Genomic DNA, 20,682 nt, shown 5'->3' with positions numbered 1-20,682 from the left:
TCCCCCTTCACCACCTCACATTTGCTCTGGCTTCTTTACTCTCTCCCTGCTAGCATCTCTCACTTTCTCTGTCCCTCACTCTGTGTCTTCAGTCTGTATGTCAAATTGTTAAATCTTTGCATTATTTTATGTAAGTTTATGCATCTTAAATTACTGTTTGAGCCTTTAATAGGTCAAAATCACTGTCTGACAGTTGACTTTTTCCTCTCCCCTCTCAGCTCTGTGTTCCTTACACAAAGAGATGCCACTGTTTCAAGTTATAATAACAACCAGAGACGGTAGATTTTATCTCCAGCATCGCTTCTCGATTATCTCCCTGTGTTTCAGGGCGCAGTGATAAGGAGATGATGAATATATGGTAATATCCATCATCTCCCTTAGAATGAAAAAGCGAGGCAAAATAATATCTCCACGTTAACCTGACAACTTCACCATGTCCTCATCACCTCTCCATCTGTCTTTCATCTTTGATTGGGCTTCTTCATAATCAGAGCAGGCTCTTAAAACCTGGAGCTTGACAGTAAGTGACTCTCATTTAAACTTTATTATGAGCCCTTGTGGAGCTGAAAGTTTCTTTCATAGTGGCTGTAGCCACGTTGGCATCTTGGCTCTAGGGATGTTTTTCTGTCATCAGTTGGTCGGTCCAACTGCGTTCTTTTGCTCTTTTGTTTTTTTACTGCAAACTGAAGTTGCTTAAAAAATCTTGTTTGAAAAGAACAGAGCAAGGTAGAAGAAGAATGTTAAGTCATCTTTCTTTTCTGAGCGCATATTAAAGTGGTCTAAATCTGTAGAGGCACCTCTCTACAATTCAGCTGCTTTGGACGGTTTGGGAGGAAGACTACAGAGAAGATTCAGTTTTATAAAAGAAAATTAAAGCAAAGGCTAGATGGACCTGATAGTTGTCAAATTCAACTCATGCGGTTATCTGAGGTAGCTGATTTTAGCGAGAAGGGAAGTTCAGAAAAGAGTTCATTTAGTGAGTTATGATCGCATATTATTTGCCTAAAATTACCCAGTAGTTCATTCTCTTACTGTATTTTCAAGTGTTTGTCTTTTTTTTAATAACCTAAAATCCATCTTATTTCTCCTGCACACTTCCAGCTCCTCCTCGCCATCTCTCTCTTCTCCCCTTCTTCTAAAACATAATCCTTTACTCTTATTCTTTCTCACTTATCTCCCTCTTTCCCTGCGTTTCCCTTTTGTTACTCTCTTCTCTCATCTATTCTCTCCCTCTTTCTCCAATTCCTTCTTTCACCTCCTTCCTGTTCCCTGCTGCGTGTGGATGATCAAAGCAGGCTCAACAGGGCATTCTGTCACCTAGGAAGCTGCCTACAGGCTGGCAAAGGTACACACACAAACACACACACACATAGTAGGAACTAATGATATCTTGTATATAACAGGCAGACAGTGTAAGATCAAGCACATTTCCTTGAGTTGGGGGAGTGGATTTATCTTCTGGAGAAGCTAGCTAGAATTCATTAGGCAATAAGAGGTGCATTAAGGTAACTCGGTAATGTAGGAAATATAGTAAAGGACATGGCTGTGAATATACTTAAGTTCCTCTTTTTTAAAGAAGTTTTAAACATGCAGAAGTTGTTAAGCTGATAGACAGGTGCAGATCATGCACAAGAGCCTACATGTTCTGCAGTTACCTGGTTCATTTTTGATTGTTTGGTCCGTCATTAAACTTAAATTTTCTCTATATGACTTATGTCACTTCGTATGATGCCGTTCACCATCTGGACAAACAGCTATAGATCTGTAAAGTTTATAATGTTTTTAAGTCATAATGCAAAATGTAAGTATCCCATCAGGAATGGGACGGATGTCTGGTGCTTTATGCATAAATTCTCGTCCATGGACGATGTGTTCAAAGAAGGAAGAATCAGATGTGAAACTCTTTCAGTACTTTTCTTTATTTACATCCCTCCATCTTGCTCTTCCATCAACACAATGTGTCAGACCACATTTCTCATAAACAGTCAATCTGCAGAGGACTTTGTGCAGTCTTAAGTCATGGAAACAACACACGGACAGTGAACACCTCACACTTCAGTTTCCACTGAGCATGTGCAGTAATGCTGGGCAGTTTTCATAGGAAATAATTCAGTCTTCTACATAACAGATTGGCACTTTTAACTTTTAACACACACAAACTAGTTTTAATCAGTTACGTAGAGATTTTTCCGACCACTGACCCACTGTCCTACAACAACTTAAAGTGTCTTACAGCTGCTGATGAAATCTGTTTCTGGAAAATGTGGTCTGACCCAGACTTAACACACAATACTGCTTAAGAACTCAAAGATGCTATGTGTCAGATTTCCAGATAACACACTATAATTCTTGAACTCTCCTCCAAAAACACATTGTTAATTTGTTCATTAGACTGCGTTGTTATTTTTTGCCCTTCAACCTGATATAACAGATGGCATTTTGTGAATAATTTTATGTAAAGCACCTGACAATGAGTGCGTCTGTTTTGCCTCCGATGAGAGAGGAACGCTTGTTCCTGAAAGGTTTACGTGGACAATTATGTTAGCTATAAACAATATGGGGCCACCAAAACCTTGGCCGTTTGTCACAATTATTGCTAGAATTATAAAGCGCTACCACGGTAGAGTTGGCACTGACACATCGAGGGTGAAACCTCACACATAGCATCTCAAATCTGGAAACACGTACAGGCCATGTAGCTTAACCAGAGGCTGGGGTTCCCAAAACATCCACTGCTAATTACACAAGGCTGTAGGTAATACTGTAGGATATACTGGCATCTCACCGAAAACAACACAGTTTTCTTCTTCACATGTAAAAAAAATTCATCAGCATTTTTAAGTTCTGGTCCATATTTAATCGACTGAAATTTCTATTGTGCTGGAATCACATAAGTACCCTGAATGTGAATGTTTTAGGAAACCCATTAAAGTCTCCAACAGGAACAACAGGAGCAAACGAAATCAACAGAAGATATATAAAATAAAAATGAGCGCATATATGATATGTGTACAGTATATATATTTATATATGACATGGGCTCAGCAAAGTATGTACAGTTATTTTTTCCTTTTCTTAATGCATAGTAACTTTTAAGATCATAAGGTGTAAATAAATAAGAACATTAATAAGCGACTCTGCTCTCCTGAGCTCAAAAATAAACCTTCATTCATGACTGGCACGGTGAAGTGGGAGATAAAAACAGGAAGCGTTCAGAGGCGTCGCTGGGCTGCTTCACTCGCCTCCTGTGAAAACGCTTCATAGGTCCAGTCTGTCAAAAGCATCTCAGTTTCTGGGGTAATTTACCACTAGATTATCCCGCGGCTGTCACTGCAGGTGTACCCTTCATGAAATCAATGACTGTTAGCTTTTTACACAGCCATGTGGAGATCAAAACATTTAAAGTCATTTCCTGTTTCTGTGTCAGGCCAGTGGAAAAAGATCAAAACTGCGTTTGTTCAATTAGGATACAGATAAATTTAGCACCGCGACGCTTTTGACAAATCACACCAGTATCATTACAGTCGGTGTCTGTTCCTCCTTTTACCTCTCAGACAACAAACAGGATCTCCCAGAATGCTCTCTGCTTGCTGGGCAAAAGGCATTCAGAGGGAAGAGGGTGGCGAACAACAGACACCATGACAGCGATGTAGAAGAAGCATTCGAAGGGTATTTGTTCTGTATTTCAGAGGGAAACGAGCTCTTTCATATATTTATATTTGTACAAACATTTAGATCATAAACATCTCAAGCACCATAGATAATAATATTAACAAATCTTAAGTGTTGCTATCCGTCCAAAAAAATGGAACCAGGCAGAGATCCGCGCCTCATAATTTGGTCATCATCCTTTTCTTTCTTTAGCTCTCGTTCATTCCTTTATATATTTTGTTTAAATTAGTCCTTTATGATGTTTGTGTCCTTTTAATAAAGACAACACTGGAAGTATTTACGTAGCCATAATTGTAGTCCCATGTTAGTGTTTCCAGCCTAAATTCACACATATATCAATGAGCTTATTCAGTAGCCAACTTGTGTCCGTCTCATAATTTACTCTTAAATATCTGCTAACCCTATTTCCATTCTCTTCCTATCATTCACAATCTCTACATGGTCCCATTGCACTCAAATAAAAAAATGATACCTCGATATAAAACACACACATTGACGAATCATTCAGTTTCTTTAAGAATAGAGCAGAACAACACGGATACAAATAACAGACAGTCTGCGCGTCAGTCAGTCAAGTCGATCGACGGACGGACTTCACTCACTGGATCGCAGAGAAAAACATTTTCATTTCCACCCCCTGTGTGACTCAGACTTGCTTTGTGAACATGAAAAAGCCGTTACATCTGTATCAAGGGAAACATACTGTATTATGTATGTATGTATGTATGTATGTATGCCCCTGAGGGTCAAAACTCAGATGTGTTGTTTGTGGGTAAAGTCCAAAACAACGCCACGGGAAACTAGCTTTTTTTTCTTTGTTTAAACACACATAACTCTGTGTCCTTTAAAAAAAAAAATCATGTATGTTAATGTACGTCTAATTGGATTTTTGGTCCTTGCAACATTTTGTTGTTTTAAAGAGGACTTAGTGTCTCCATGTTCTCGAGGTCCTCTTTAATTTTTTTTAGTTTAAATTTAGTCTCATCTCTCATCAGTGTACCAAAGACCGTTCAAACATACAGTATTACTTTGTTTATGATATAGTGAAACACTGACAGCAGAACATCACATTCAGAAATGGCTATAAATTCAGATTTTCCAAGGACACTGATCTTTTGTGGTCTTTTTTTCTATGCTAGCACCATACTTACTGCATGTACACAAATTCAGAGAGAAAGAGAATCGGTCTTGGTATTGTTGAAATGTTCACAAGGCACTTATCTAAATCGTTTTTTTCTTTGTCCTCCTGTCTTTCTCTTGGTCAGTCTTTTTTATTAACTGCACAACAATACCAGGCCATTCTGTCGTCAGCACTCTATTTACAGCCAAATGGCTCTCGACTGCGAAAATTCTAAAAAGTGCTCCTCTGAAATGATGGGAGATGAGGAGCTGTTCTTCTCCTCTCCCACACCTCTTCTTTCTCCTTCTTTGTTGAAAAAAAGGTGTTTTTTTTGTTTTGTTTTGTTCCTCTCTCCACTCCTTTCCTCTCAATACATTCCTAAATGTTTGGCTCAGTGTAAGAGGTGTCTCAGTGGGCTAATTATTCACTTCTCTGGGAAACCATGTTCTCTTGGAGATGTTTGATGTTTCTTTTCAGACTCAGAAGCTTCTGGCTGCGTCTCTGGGCAGCCATGTTTAACTGATTCAAAGTGGCCCACTCAGTAGATGCTGTTCAACTTCTTTTTCTGTCTCCATGACCCAAATCTACTGACTCATCTATGTGTTGGCCTGTTAAATACCTCTATATATCTTTCATCCCTCCATCTCCCCGTCCATCTGTCCTTCTGCCTATTTACATCTGGAGGAGACATACTGTAAGGATGACATGCAGGATCCAGTGGTCAGTCCATCCCCGTCTCCCTCCTACCAACTATCCAGTCATCCAGTAAGATGTATTTGTTTAGGAGATGTTTTCTGAAGGTGTCTGATTTATCGTCAGGCAAAGGGTCCAAATGTTGACATCTAATTGAGTCCAGCTGTTCGTCTGCCTCTCCGTCCTCCGGCTCTCCGTCCCTCCATCTGTCTACCGATGTCTTGAGGACACATCAAAGCAGGTGATCATCATGAGATGGGCTTTGCAGAAGTTGACTCTGGTCTCCAGTTTGTCCGTCACTGTCTCCAGAGCTTCCAGATACTCCAGTGAGTCCACTTCGTAAGCCTGCTGTAGCTCAACTGGATATGGCAGAGATAAAGTGTGACACAGCTTGTTTAAACACTGCTATATGTACTTTGTTCAAGAGTATATATCTCAGCTAAATGGATAAGTCTGGTCATATAATATATATTTTTCTTATTATCAACATATTCCATGAAAATACCAAAACCAGCGATTAATTCATCCTGTAACAAGTATTTTCCAAAGCCTGATATTATTCCTCTGTGTCAAAGATCTCCATTGCAACTATCAAACTTGCTGCTGTAAATACCTCACTAGAGCACCAACTGTGTGTTATTCTGCAGCCCCTGTTTGAGTCAAGTTTGCTAGAAAATTACAGTGCCCCGCTGTAATTACTGAGTCTCTTTTTAAATATGAAACTTTATATTTATGAGCCTTTTTTAAAGATTTACATACTGGAAAAGTACCACTGGGCTTGTTGTCATAAGCAGCATACAGGATAGACAGTTGTTAGTTTGGGGGCTTTTCTTATTTGTCTATTTTGAGCCTCCTTGTCTCCTCTCTCCTGCACCCTACCGCCTGTGACCTGGAAATTGATTAAAGCACACCATCCTGAAGTATGCCTCGATTGCTGAAATTGATCTTGAGGAGAGAGGAAGCTTGCCAAAGGAGCTATGGGCGAGGATGCAAAGGTGTATCCTGTTGGCAAGTATTTCCTACATCTATGACATATAAAAGTGGCATGATCGGTGTGACACACAGTTGTGTCACATGTTATATTTAATTGATATTGCCTTAAAATGACAGCTAAGAAGCACGTATGTCTCATTTTGTGACATGCCAGTTGCCCTGACTTCTTTCTCCTCAACTGTCCTCCTTGAATCTCAGGTGGGAGGGACTAATGTGTGCATCTTGCGGTCAGTGCAATGCTAACGGCACCACGCACAGTCCCCCATGAACGTCTGGTCATTCATAGAGACTGCGGTCAAAGCAGTCTGGTCTATACACCTTCAGACTTGCTTAGCCAACGTTTCATCAAAGCACTCCATTTTCAAAGTGCCAGAAACTTGAATTGGTGTATACACACATCTGCGCTCTGCAGCTAGCCAGTCATTCGGCATGGTCTGTGTACCCCCGTCTGCGTAGCTTTAAGATCTTGGAGGTGCACAGCGCGGCGCTCAGACCCTCAGTCACCCAGGTCACAACTGCGTAATACCACTATATGTGCTGCACCAACCGCAAGAAGCATCAAACACATTTAAGATGTGAGGGGGAGAGGAAAGGAATCGAAGACGTACGAACTGTGAAATGAGAAAATCCAGAGGTGTTTCATTCGATTTGCTGACAATAAGAAAAATATAAAATAACATAGCAATTGAAGAACCATTTTAAACAAACAGAAATAAACTGATTGGATAAAACTGCCATCATATATAAATATATATATACACACACATATCTATATATATATATATATATATATACACACACACACATATACAGTACAGGCCAAAAGTTTGGACACACCTTCTCATTCAATGCGTTTTCTTTATTTTCATGACTATTTACATTGTAGATTCTCACTGAAGGCATCAAAACTATGAATGAACACATGTGGAGTTATGTACTTAACAAAAAAAGGTGAAATAACTGAAAACATGTTTTATATTCTAGTTTCTTCAAAATAGCCACCCTTTGCTCTGATTACTGCTTTGCACACTCTTGGCATTCTCTCCATGAGCTTCAAGAGGTAGTCACCTGAAATGGTTTTCCAACAGTCTTGAAGGAGTTCCCAGAGGTGTTTAGCACTTGTTGGCCCCTTTGCCTTCACTCTGCGGTCCAGCTCACCCCAAACCATCTCGATTGGGTTCAGGTCCGGTGACTGTGGAGGCCAGGTCATCTGCCGCAGCACTCCATCACTCTCCTTCTTGGTCAAATAGCCCTTACACAGCCTGGAGGTGTGTTTGGGGTCATTGTCCTGTTGAAAAATAAATGATCGTCCAACTAAACGCAAACCGGATGGGATGGCATGTCGCTGCAGGATGCTGTGGTAGCCATGCTGGTTCAGTGTGCCTTCAATTTTGAATAAATCCCCAACAGTGTCACCAGCAAAACACCCCCACACCATCACACCTCCTCCTCCATGCTTCACAGTGGGAACCAGGCATGTGGAATCCATCCGTTCACCTTTTCTGCGTCTCACAAAGACACGGCGGTTGGAACCAAAGATCTCAAATTTGGACTCATCAGACCAAAGCACAGATTTCCACTGGTCTAATGTCCATTCCTTGTGTTTCTTGGCCCAAACAAATCTCTTCTGCTTGTTGCCTCTCCTTAGCAGTGGTTTCCTAGCAGCTATTTGACCATGAAGGCCTGATTGGCGCAGTCTCCTCTTAACGTTGTTCTAGAGATGGGTCTGCTGCTAGAACTCTGTGTGGCATTCATCTGGTCTCTGATCTGAGCTGCTGTTAACTTGCCATTTCTGAGGCTGGTGACTCGGATGAACTTATCCTCAGAAGCAGAGGTGACTCTTGGTCTTCCTTTCCTGGGTCGGTCCTCATGTGTGCCAGTTTCGTTGTAGCGCTTGATGGTTTTTGCGACTCCACTTGGGGACACATTTAAAGTTTTTGCAATTTTCCGGACTGACTGACCTTCATTTCTTAAAGTAATGATGGCCACTCATTTTTCTTTAGTTAGCTGATTGGTTCTTGCCATAATATGAATTTTAACAGTTGTCCAATAGGGCTGTCGGCTGTGTATTAACCTGACTTCTGCACAACACAACTGATGGTCCCAACCCCATTGATAAAGCAAGAAATTCCACTAATTAACCCTGATAAGGCACACCTGTGAAGTGGAAACCATTTCAGGTGACTACCTCTTGAAGCTGATGGAGAGAATGCCAAGAGTGTGCAAAGCAGTAATCAGAGCAAAGGGTTGCTATTTTGAAGAAACTAGAATATAAAACATGTTTTCAGTTATTTCACCTTTTTTTGTTAAGTACATAACTCCACATGTGTTCATTCATAGTTTTGATGCCTTCAGTGAGAATCTACAATGTAAATAGTCATGAAAATAAAGAAAACGCATTGAATGAGAAGGTGTGTCCAAACTTTTGGCCTGTACTGTATATATATATACACATATATATATATATATATATATATATATATACACACACACACACACACACACACATATAGGGTGCTTGAATTTCAAATTCAGGCAAGAAATGATAGAGACAAATATGCTTAATAATCTATGGCACGGATGATGTCTTCCTTTACAAGTAATCATCATAAAAATCGTCTTCTGACCAGTTGAGATCTCAAGTGTAGAATACATGATAAAACACACACATACAAACATACTCGCTGATGTATCAGAGTCTTACTTACACTCAGTGGTCCATTTGTGCGGCTCCAGCATCAGGTACTGTTTGGTTTGTTCCAGCTCTTTCTTCAGACACTGGTACTTGGCTCTGACTTCACTGATTCTCTGCTGACGGTGCTCCAACAGACGGAGCTTGGCACTGACATACACCACCTCCTGACACACAGAGACAGGACAGACAGGCGGATGTGGATTTTATTCACCTTTATTTATCTGGCGGAGTGTGTTGTGAAACACATGTAGCTCCCTTTCAGCAGCAGCCTGCTTGACATTCATCGACCCCGGATGTGACCGCAGCCGAGCTCTTTCGGACAGTGAGCAGCTTCACTGGAGCGGTCGGGGGTTAAGTGGCTTTCTTAAGGCATGCTGCAGGGAAAATCTATATTTCATGGTTTTCTCTCCCACCCTCTTTCGCAAAGCTCACAATGCTGCCTCTCCTGAATACATAAAGGTTTAAGAGTAGAAACCCAAAAACCTGCACTGTGCATGTATTTGCAGCAGTTTCATGAGTTTTACAGTAGCACTCTGTATTCTGCTAAATCTGGAGAATATTTAATAACTTCTAACATGAAGCAACACAGAGGGAAATATAATGTAGATTTATTCAGAGGAATGGCTTAATTTTCATATAGAACATAATGCTAATGTTGATTCATTCATTTTGTGAAAATCCTTACTGTTGTATTTTTAAAACTTGTTTTTTTTTCTGAAGTTCCTCATCATCACTTACAGTACTGTAACTCAGATCCCTTTGCTTCCTGTCTTCTCTCCTCTCCAGCCTCCTCCAGCAACACTGTCCAACAGAACACTTACTGCGTTTTAATTTGTTCCACAACTATTAGTCATCCAATCAATTTCTTTGACATGGAGTGCAATATGCCTCCTGCCCTCTGGGCCTCTTTCTCTGCTCTTTGGCTCTCCACCTTCTGTAATTCTCTCCTCACATCCATTCCTCATTCTCCCTGTCTCTACCAACACACAGTATATTCACCTCACACACATTCTCTCTTTAACCCCTCCTTGCTTTTGTTGCAGCCTCTTTTGTTTCTAAATCCAGTCTTCCACACTGTTAATCTCTCTTTTCTCCTCCTTTCTTTGCCTTATATTACCATTTTCCCTCACTTTAGCCCTGCTGTATGTGAAGAAGTTTCTCTTACTCATAGAGATTGGGGATTTTTTGTCTGATCTGTTCCTGCAATGTTTGCAATTCTCACAAAGTCACAGCCTCCTTTACCTGTACTGCTGCCGAAAACATTCTCTGGTTAAACTAGTCCCACCTGAATACTGACATCCACAACACTGTGGGAAAACTGTGGTGAATAATCATATTTTAAGGCGACTGATGGAAGCCAGAGATTTTAAATGTGGTCTAGTTGGAACTGGATATTGTTAAAATACATCATTATCAATGGTGCAGCCACCATGTAGCTGAGGTTTGTCTCTCCTTCCCTCCTCTCACCCATACCTCACCCGCCTCCATTCTTTCTCTCACCTTGCTCCCTCCTTTGTCTCTCCTCTTCTGCAGTCGCTCAACATCATCAATCTCGTACACCTTGATCTCGAAGGTTTCTGTCGTCGCAGTTGCACCTCTGAGGTTTGAGGGAGTTGGGGGCCCCAGTGGACCATCTACCCAGCATGCACCTGGGCTGGAGGAAGAGGACGAAGATGAAGTGATGGCCTGTTTGGAGGAGCGGTGAGAAGGTGAGGAGGAGGAGGACGAGTCCAAGGTCAGAGCCGGGATCAGACGACGACGCTGGAGGCCTGAAAGAACATAAAGATGAAGGTAACATAAGGAAATAGTGTTTCACGCCAACAGAGATAATCAGTGTTTCCAGACACAGAAACACTTTTGATAATAAATAGTTACCTTCAACCTTCTTAGTCATATATTGAGTGATATAAATCATCCCCATCGTTGAGTGTTTATTCTAAAACTGCATTACTGTTTGCTTTATGTTTTCTTTCCTGAGTTAGATGAGAAGGTCGATACCACTCTGTCTGTTTGTTCAACATAAGGCTACCTACCAGCAGCCAGGTAGCTTAGCTTAACAAAAAAAGAGTGCTAGTTGCCTGGCAACCTCATGGCAACAATAAGGGTCCAGGAAATCACTGCACATGGCCAAGATAGTAGTAGTAACAAAGGTACTCTCTTATAGAAGATAGTGCACTACCAGCTGCGCCAGTGGTACAAAATGGTGCACACTTCCAGTCACCTGAGTGGCCGTGGTTGTCTCACCCCCACATACCCCCACCTTGTTTGGTAGTGTGGCAAACTTCATGTGAGTGGATAAAGTCAGATTCAGAACAATGCAATATTTTTTACAGTACAAATTTAATGTCTGTTCCTTATTTTGCCACTTGTTTTACCTTTCTCCTGATTTGTCTGTCTGAAAAAATGCCATTTCAGTGTCAGAATGTCTGGAGGGGATGGGGCTTGTGAAAAATGGCTCCAATATTTACTTCAGTGACTAGGGGCGAAGGAAATGGTCATAATGTGTACTCGCATTCATCTTAGGTAGGCTGTCTTGGTTTATCAACAGTCTCTGGTGGTAGTAAAAGAAGAAGAAGATATACTTTATCAATCTTGGAGGGGAAATTCAATTTCTTTCACTCTGTTGTCATATACACACAGTCCCAAAATACACACACATATACACAATCAGAATCCATACATGCATTAAATGGAGGGGTGTCAGAGCGAGGGGGCTGCCCTGGACAGGTGCCATGAGTAGTTGGGGTTGGGTGCTTTGCTCAGGGTCACCTCGACAGTGCCCAGGAGGCGAACTGGCACACCTCCAGCTGCCAGTTCAGATTCCATGTTTGGTCTGTAGAGGGACTGGAAACAGTTACCCTCCATTTCCCAATCCAAGTCCCTATGGACTGTGCTGCTGCGTACAACTCCCCGCAAAACACCAAATTGACATTTTTAAATCTCAGTTTTCATTTGGATTGACAATTACAGTGTAACTTCTTGATTAGTGAGCTTTGGAGGTGCTGATAGGAAGATTTTGTTACCTTTGGACAAAGCCCGGCTAGCTGTTTCCAGTCTGTGTGTTAAGCTAAGCTAACAGCTGCTAGGTGTAGTCTTGTCTAGTTACATTTCTCAAAATGTCAAACTATACCCTTAATTTAAAATAACAGACACACGTTGGTGGGCCCACACGGCTTAGTGATCACATAGAATTATTCAGGAGGAAAAAGTGAACACAAGAAAAAACATGTTTTCAACTCTCAATGTGTTCACGCATCAATCCACAGCTATACAGTAGATACAACTTAAGTGTCACTGCACTCAACAGAGAACCCCCACTCTTTCACCTTTCTATTTGCTTTGCATCAGAATAAGCATCTTACAGGGGAAAGCAGGAAATAGGAAATGAATATAAAAGCAGAATATTGCCAGCTGAGGAAAGAGTTCATGGTTGGCAGAAGAAAGAGAATGATATGGATGACTCACTGGAGAGAGGCAGAAAGGAAAGGACAAATAAAAGTACTGAGTGACTGAAGACGCAGAAAGGGAATGAGGAACGGATAATGGAGTGTGACGCCAGATAAAAAGTTTATTCTCCTTTCATAAAGCTCACAGATGAGAGCAGCAGGTCACTCTTTAATCTACCTACTACGCTTGCACAGAAATTGTCAGTCATGTAGGAATGAGAGTCATAAGACTGACCAGGAACTGAGAGATACGGTGCGCGAGAGGGACAAGAGAGAATGTGGTTATTTTAATAAGGCTGCAGGTGACTTTTGGTCTCACTGTGGCACAGAAAGGTCAAGCAAAGACATTAGTATGTCATTACGTAGACGGAAGCGGAATATAAGAGGACAGGGAGAAAATGAGGGTCTGCAGGGGGAGAGAGTTGTATGAATGTAGGAGAAGAATCGATGAAATAAAGATGAGGAGAGGTAGACATGGAATAAAATTTTTAAAGAGTTAGTGACTCCAATCTAATGGAAATCGAGCACGAAGAGGGACTCGGCTGGAGATGTGATTAAAATTTCGCTCGCACCAACATCTTCACGCATTGCTTCAGACTGTGGTACACCTGTCCTTTCTTCCTCTTACTTTTTATATTCTGTCTGCCTGAAACGGGACTGAATTATTGTATCCATCCTGAACATGTGCGACAAACACAGAGTAATCCTCTCTGTCTTCCTGTGACAGTTTGACAGCAACTGCTCTCCTTGAAGCGCAGAATCAGTTGTGGTTAAAATGGAAAGGAGAATAAATCCAGACTTTATGCTGCAGGACGCAAAGCTGCACCCTGCACACATGGACAGAAAGGGTTACTCCAATTTAAATTAATAATCAGAGACACACCAGGAAGAGCTGCCTCTGTCCAATCTGATTTTATGCACATATCCATCCTCGTGGCTAACCAGTAGAGTGTAATTTGGTGGGCACATTAGTAGCCTCTCTGTGTGCTGTTCTGGTGAATATATATTCATTATAGCCCACACCAGCAGATTCCCTTTACCATTTCACAGATGGGTGGTCAGGGTCACCTTTCCTACCTGCAACCTCCTTCTGCAGCCACAGCTTCCTTCACTTGTCCCTCACCTGTCCATTGCTTTTTCAGTGTGCTTTTTCTCCAGTGGATTCACCTCATAGCGGTCTTTCTCATCATTTTATCAGCTCTATTGCGATTTAATAGCTTTCTACTTTCTATTTTTAAAGCTTTAGCAGTCCCTGATCACATCTTGTGAAAGGTTTCACCTCTGCAGATGTCATAACACAAGAATTAGGTGATTTTCAGCTCTAAAAGCTTAGTGTGCACGCTTAGCACGCACACAGATTCAGAACAGGATACACTGCATTTGGTGTTGTGTTTACTGATTAAGATGTTAATTTTTACAAAACTAACCACCAGTACATTTCTCATTAGATTTTGTAGACTCTGTGCCCTTGTTCCCACAGCATGTTCGTAGGTTCCTACTTTCAGTGTTATTTAGACCAGTGGTTTCCAACTGGTCGAGCCACGGGGTCCAGATTTCTCCTTAGTCATTAGTTCAAGGTCCACACAGTTTAATACATTCAGTGTCATACTTGCATTTGGCCAGCTCATCAATAAGGTTGAAGAAAAATCGAGGATTATCATACTGTGTACATTTGCTTATCGACGAAAAATGCAACTGGACGTGGAATCTCCCTTTTATTTTAGTCAATTTCTAAATGGAGACGTTTTACACCTACTTCCGTTAATAAAATGTTTTTTAAGTTTAAATTATAGTAATAAAATGTTTGTCCAACCGACAATAACCCTTCTGTTTTCATTCCTTTAAGGGTCATTCTGATTCTGTAATACCATGAAACTGTCAAACTCGATAATTTCTGAGTATCGTACCGTGAAAATCTCATACTGTTGCAACCCTAGTTGTCAAAGTAGATTGCTATCTCTGTCAAGTAGCTGTCCGTTAGTCACTCACTCTACAGCAGGGAACTGCAGGCACTTAAAAAAAATTGCTGTGCTTTAAAATAAAGTGTGTTTTGACACATTTGCAGGTCACTTGCAGTTCATTCAGAATGTACCCATGACCCACGTTTGGACTGTGACCCACGAGTTGGGAACCACTGATTTAGATCACACTAATAGCTCTGTCATATCTAAATTAAAGGGTGCTGTAGCCTCTGATTAGGGCTAATTACATCATTTAAAATCCCCACCCCCAACCCAATCTTGTTAGTGAAAGGTTATTAAAGCAGTCTGATAATTTTTTAAAAAGTGTTTCATGGTGACCTGTGTTGCTCCTGCTCTTCTTGCTGCTCTTGGAGCTCCGTCTGGAGGAGGTGGTGGCTGAGCTGTGCTCACTGAGGGAGTCCTGAGCTGAGGAGGTGCTTCCTGTGTTCTCACTGCTGTCTCTCAGCATGCTCTCATAGCCACTGCTGCCTCCACTATGGTAAAACAAAGCTGTCTTCCCCATGGCCGGAGGGAGCTCACCACTCAGTACGCTGCTGTTAGAGGCAGAATGAGATCGCAGTTATTAATATGAATTATAAATGTTTTAGGTGGCACCAAAAGGTTTTTGTTTTAAATATTTGTTAATGAATTTAAGATTATACCTGTTGTCACTAGCATGGCCGCTGCTGCAGCGGTGTGGTTTTCTGGGAGCTGTGATCTTGCTATAGGGAGAGGGTAGTGTTTGGACCACTGCTGCCCTCTCCTCTCCCAGGCTACTTCCACCACCACCACCATTTCCTGCTCCAGCTCCCACTCCACTGAAAACATAAAATTGGATAAAACAGTTTAACCCATAAACAGTTATGGGTGTTCTGCCTTCTTAAGCTAATACTTGGCAGTAAAGAAGGAATAATGTACAAAAAAGTTCCTTAACTTGAAACAAGTATTGCAGCTTACTCCTTAGAAGTGCTGTCATAAATATATATTTATCAATACCGAATATTTGAAATGGTTTCAAAACACATTTTCCGCAGTATCGACACACCAGTAGTGGCTGCACTTTCTTGCTCTATCTTATTGTTAATGTTTAACACAGCCTGTGGTTCTGTGGTTCTCTCCATCAGGAAACTGTTACGCCAGCTCTGTTATTGATGATATTCTTATATAACACATTCGTTGTGTTGACTTCTTAGAAACTGTTACTTGTGCATCATATTTCTCGTCATGTAAAAAACTCAAGTTATATGAAGTTCTCTGTGAATCTTGCACTTGGTTTAATTGTCTTTGTTTAAGATGTTCTAGTAAATGCTTTAAATGTGAAATGAAATAAAGTAAAACCGACTAACCTTGCCCCTCCGACTCCTCTCTCCTCTGCTGGTTCTGTGCCTCCTCCCTGGGCATGACTTCTGGAACGGGAGCCTGCACTTCCCTGGAGGAGCTCTGAGATTCGACCGTTGACAGCCCGGAGAGGCAGCTTGGCAGCCAGGCTTCCCCCTCGACTGCGACTCAAAGACTGGGTAGACCAGGATCCAGGGGCCGGTCCCTGCTGCTGCTGCTGCTGCTGCTGCTGCTGCAGAGGGCCCTGGACTGAACTCTGGGGCTGAGGACACAGATAAATGGCTTAGGTTGGTGGATGAAGAAATGAGGATCATGACAACTTGAATGTGATGAATGTGTTTTTTGTGTAAAACTGAAAGTGCACAAAGAGGAAGGTCTGAAAGTCACTACTAAAACTGGATGGTTCATGTAGTTTTGTCTAATCAGTACAGTCATGTCTTCCTACCTTTCCGTTGGGAGGAAGGCTGGAGCTGCGGCTTGAGGCTTGGCTCAAAGACTTGGTGGAGAAGCTCAGCGTCTTGGTGCTGGATGCAGACAGACTCCTGGATTTGGGACTGCTGGTCATCAGCAGCTTACTGACTGCTGAGATCTTTGACTGGCCATTGGTTTTGGCTGGTGACTGTGGAGCGCTGCTTGGACCAGGACTGGTATTGAAACTGGGGTTGGCGGTGTTTCCAGTAGGAGATGACACAGATCCAGCTCGGGTGAGGCTGCGCCCAGTGCGAGGCATGGTACTGTCCCCCCTCATTCCTCCTCCTCCTCCCCCTCTCAGGCTCCCTCCCCTCTCCAGAGAGAAGCAGTCATAGTGGTGGGAGCCACTGTGAGAGCTGTGGACCCGACCCAGAGAGTTGGTTCTGTTTGCAAGTTGCTCCAACTTGGCGCTGAATAGTCTGCTGCTGTCTATGCTGGAGCCTCGCTGTCTGATGATCCCTGCATCATCTACTGAGCCGCCCAGTAGTGAAATTCCGTGGCCGGGTTGGTGCAGAGGGCTGGCTGCCCTGTTCCGCTGGTCAAGGCTGGACTTCCGTACCGGTGGCAGAGGTGGGATTCCCCCTTTCTTGTGGGAGAAGAAGCCCTGTTTTCCAGTTGATCCCCGGCGATCAAGTGTAGCACGGGGACTGCAGGGAGTTGAAGTGGTGACGCCAAGATTGCGGTACTCCATTCCATTGTCCAAGCCATCATGGCGGTTGAGACGGTGCCAGCCACGAGGAAGACTGGCAGTTCGATGGATATCGGGGCTGTAGATACTAGTCAGGCATTCTCCCTGGGCGACAACAGCGACCATCTCACAGCCATCCACCACTCTCTTAAAGGAATCTGGAGATGATGCAACCTCACCACCTGAACTAGAGCTGCCATGATCCCCACCTGGGGATGGAAGAATGGCAAACAAGAAAGAACATATATTTTATTCACAAATCCTGTAGATCTTTAACTTTGTAGCAACATTTCACTGTTACTTGTTATCATACCCAGACTGGTCACTGACCAGCTGGTTGGCCATGAGTGTGAGTGTTTGGCTGGAATGCAGAGGTGAGTGATGAAGTTCCACCATTGGGCAGAGTGACTGATGATGTGAATGTTGGTGTTTCCCCACTTGCTGCTACCCCTTCAAAATTAGTAGGTGCTGACATACAGACAGTCCTGTATTACTGTATTTCCCATTTTCTGTCACTAGTGTAACATGATAGCACGGTGGAATTTGCATGCTAGCTAGCTAACTAGCCATGCTACTTGAGTAAAATCTGACAACTTCATGATTCATCAACACCCTCTTGTCACAGCATAGGAAAACACATCACTATCATGAGATGAGTGACAGCTTTGTCCGGCTCATTTTCTGTAACCACTGTAATGTTAGCATAACAGCTTGGGCTGCCACAGTTGTGGGGAGAAAGTGGAAACAAGTCACTGATTGAAACTGAATGTTTCATGTTACAGTGTTGCAACGGATGCAGCCACAATGACAAAAATCTCCTTTTGGTAATCGCCGCTGATAGGACATCCTACAAATTGTCATCATCTGTAGAATTTGGCTCCCGTAGTGACCGACGGCTGCAGTCATTCAGTCATGTACGGACGTACATCCCTGACCGGAGCTGAAGAGAGGAAGGTTGTGTTTAATCGAGCAAAAAGAAGCTGATCAGTGGGTACAGCTCCAGAGAAAGGAGGTTCCTTCTGCTGTGTAAGTGTGAAAGTGTGAAATTGAAACCTGTTTCAAATTAAAAGTCCTCTAGCATTTCATACATGGTCCAGCCATATACTAGGTTTTTACCTAGTTGTTTTTGTTGTTTGTTTTAAATGCCCTTCCTGTGTTGAGTATGTTTTAAAACTGGAAAATTAAGACCCTTATGCTCGTATCAACGTTCTGTCAGATGAAAATACCTCCCACCGTCTACCTTCTATTCATTTTTGTAGCCGTAATTATGGAAGTGCAGTTGACTAACTTTTGAAACTGAAGACACTTTTTATAAGGCAGTGTTTGTGTGAGGTAAAACAATGGCAGATATGTTAGTGGCACAAACAGTTTAAATATCTCAGCATAGAGGTTATCGTATACTGTAGGTGGTCTGTGAATGTGTCGGCTGACTTTGGATTCCCAGCCTGAATTATAACCCCAGTCCAGCCCTGCTTACCATCCCTGCAGAGGCTCCGGAGGTCTCCAGTCCCAGCTCCAGCCTGGCTCTTTGAATGCTCTACATCCCTCTTCTCTGGCTTTACTTCACACACAAGCTCCCTGGACCTCCCCTCCTCCATGCCACGCTTCAGCCAGGGGTCTTCAAAGCTCATCTCACTGGAAATCGAAGCTAAAATTGGTGCATTAAATTTGCTCGGGTCTTTTATTAAGCCGGTCTTGGTAGGTGAAGAGAGGATAGTTGGCTCCTGTATAACCATGGGTTTGACAGCCACACATGGGTGCACACTGATGGTGGTCTTGAAGGGAGAGAGGTTACCAGGTCCTGCTAGAATTTGGATGTTAGTTTTAGCCATGGAGGGAGGCAGTTTCCTCAGCCTGTCTTTGGTTGGATTTGTCTTATCACTCCCGTTTTCTGACAGCACCACCTCTCCTTCCAGACTCTCTCTTCTTGGGCTGCCACAGCTTTCATAACCCCCCAGCCCCTCTGCTCCAAATGGAAGGCTCTGGTTGGGTTCAGGTTCAGCCAGGGCCTCCCCTAGCTGGCTCTGGGACTGACTGAAGCTGTGGAGGGACTGGTCAGCTTCACTGCCCATGCTCAGATCACTCATCCAAGAGGAGATTGGTGAATCACAGTTAGACATCACCGTGGCTAATGCTTCACCTTCTATCCGCAGCTTGGCCATGGCCACCTACAACAGGACACAATGCAGTTGGGTATAGTGTCTTGAAATCCAAAAAAACAGGATGCACATAATGTAATATTTAGGCTCTGGTCAAGCTGTAGGAAAAGGCTGCCATCTTCATCAGACTTTATTCACATTCTGGCAGCTAAAGATTATCAAGTCAAATGAATTATGACTGAAGAAATTAAATAATACATTTGGCAAACTAACTGTATGCATCCTGATTCTGTAAAGCATTGAAAAAAATTAAATCTACTTTTGATTACCTAATGATTGACTGAATGGTTTATAGAACCCCATAATGGACTCACTGTGTCCATCAGCCAATCAGTTGAGACAGACTGTGCTTTCCAATACCCATACTACCATACTATGGAGAGAGGCAGTCTGCCAAAAATACCAGGATGTTCTTCTACATCCTGTCTGATATTGCAGTATGTAAGCCAGCTATTCTGACCCACAATCCTCTGTGCAGCGGACGATATATCATATCAACTGAGCTGCAAACAGATGACAGCTTGACAAGTGTTTGACAGCTGATTGACAGCTGACAGAAGTCTTAATGACGGATGACAGTACATTCAAGTAACTGATGACCACCATCTACAATCTGTGCTGTTAATCTTTAAAGTTAACCTGCATAGATCGCAAAGTTACAACAGCAGAGCTCTCCTCGTTAATCTATCTGTCTCTGGCGAACTCGGTAAGTGCCATTTGTTTTATCTCCAAGGTAACGGATATAATATCAAGAGGTTCAAAGTTCAGGACATAGTGTTATGAGAAAGTAGTATGTCCCGATTGTTTGCATACTGCATGCAACAGCACATACTTTTTAAGGGCAGCTGCAATACCTTCTAGAAAAGGAAAAAGTAGGCGATTCGGAATGCACCCAGAATTTCTCATTAGAGTTCACTTGCAGCCATGTTGGCTTCACAACTCTATCCTATGGCCTCTGTTAAGGTGGGTAATGTTCTGTCTTCAGCTCCTAAGGTTTAATTTCAGCTCATTAGCTTCAATTTAGGACACATTTCAACATGCCAAGTGGTCTTAGTCACTGTAAAGGCAAAGCAAGTCAGTCACACCAACCTCTGCCATGGCAACAACGTCCGTAACCCCTGAGGTTGTTGCAGGACCTGCAGGTATGTGATAATCCCCAACAGCTCCACCCTCAGCAGTACCGCTGATGATGCAGACAGATTGAGAGCCCGAGGCGAGGGCAGTGACGGAGCAACACTCGCTTTTGAAACTGATGATGCTTGTGGGACGACAGGTCAGGCCCTGAGTGTCCATGAGAGCCGTAACATCAAGGTCCTCCTCACATCCAGAAGCCACAGTGTACACCAGTTCATCCTCCCTGAGCGAGAGAGGTCCAATTGTACCTGAAGACACTGCCCGTCCTGAGGCTGCAAGTGGAGGAAAGTCTGAGAACAAGGCTACCACATT

The 20,682-nt window shown here is 42.7% G+C and overlaps 1 protein-coding gene across 1 annotated transcript in view; it reads right to left on the bottom strand.

Moving 5' to 3' along the window:
• Positions 1-1,901: 1,901 nt before the first annotated feature.
• Positions 1,902-20,682, bottom strand: part of kif26ba (kinesin family member 26Ba) — a 126,615-nt gene continuing 107,834 nt past the window's right edge. Inside the window, exons 20-28 of the mRNA XM_033622806.2 lie at positions 20,326-20,642; positions 18,555-19,245; positions 16,364-17,286; positions 15,927-16,180; positions 15,243-15,398; positions 14,920-15,134; positions 10,674-10,942; positions 9,187-9,337; positions 1,902-5,844 (exon numbers count right to left, since the gene is read on the bottom strand). Of these exons, the coding sequence (XP_033478697.2) occupies positions 5,696-5,844; positions 9,187-9,337; positions 10,674-10,942; positions 14,920-15,134; positions 15,243-15,398; positions 15,927-16,180; positions 16,364-17,286; positions 18,555-19,245; positions 20,326-20,642 (3,125 nt within the window). The 3' untranslated portion in view covers positions 1,902-5,695. The remainder of the gene's footprint in view (positions 5,845-9,186; positions 9,338-10,673; positions 10,943-14,919; positions 15,135-15,242; positions 15,399-15,926; positions 16,181-16,363; positions 17,287-18,554; positions 19,246-20,325; positions 20,643-20,682) is intronic.

Source organism: Epinephelus lanceolatus, chromosome 2 (genome assembly GCF_041903045.1).
Source record: "Epinephelus lanceolatus isolate andai-2023 chromosome 2, ASM4190304v1, whole genome shotgun sequence".
Taxonomy (NCBI): Eukaryota; Metazoa; Chordata; class Actinopteri; order Perciformes; family Serranidae; genus Epinephelus; species Epinephelus lanceolatus.
Note: the sequence above shows the minus strand (reverse complement) of the source record. Positions and strands in the feature narration are given on the sequence as shown.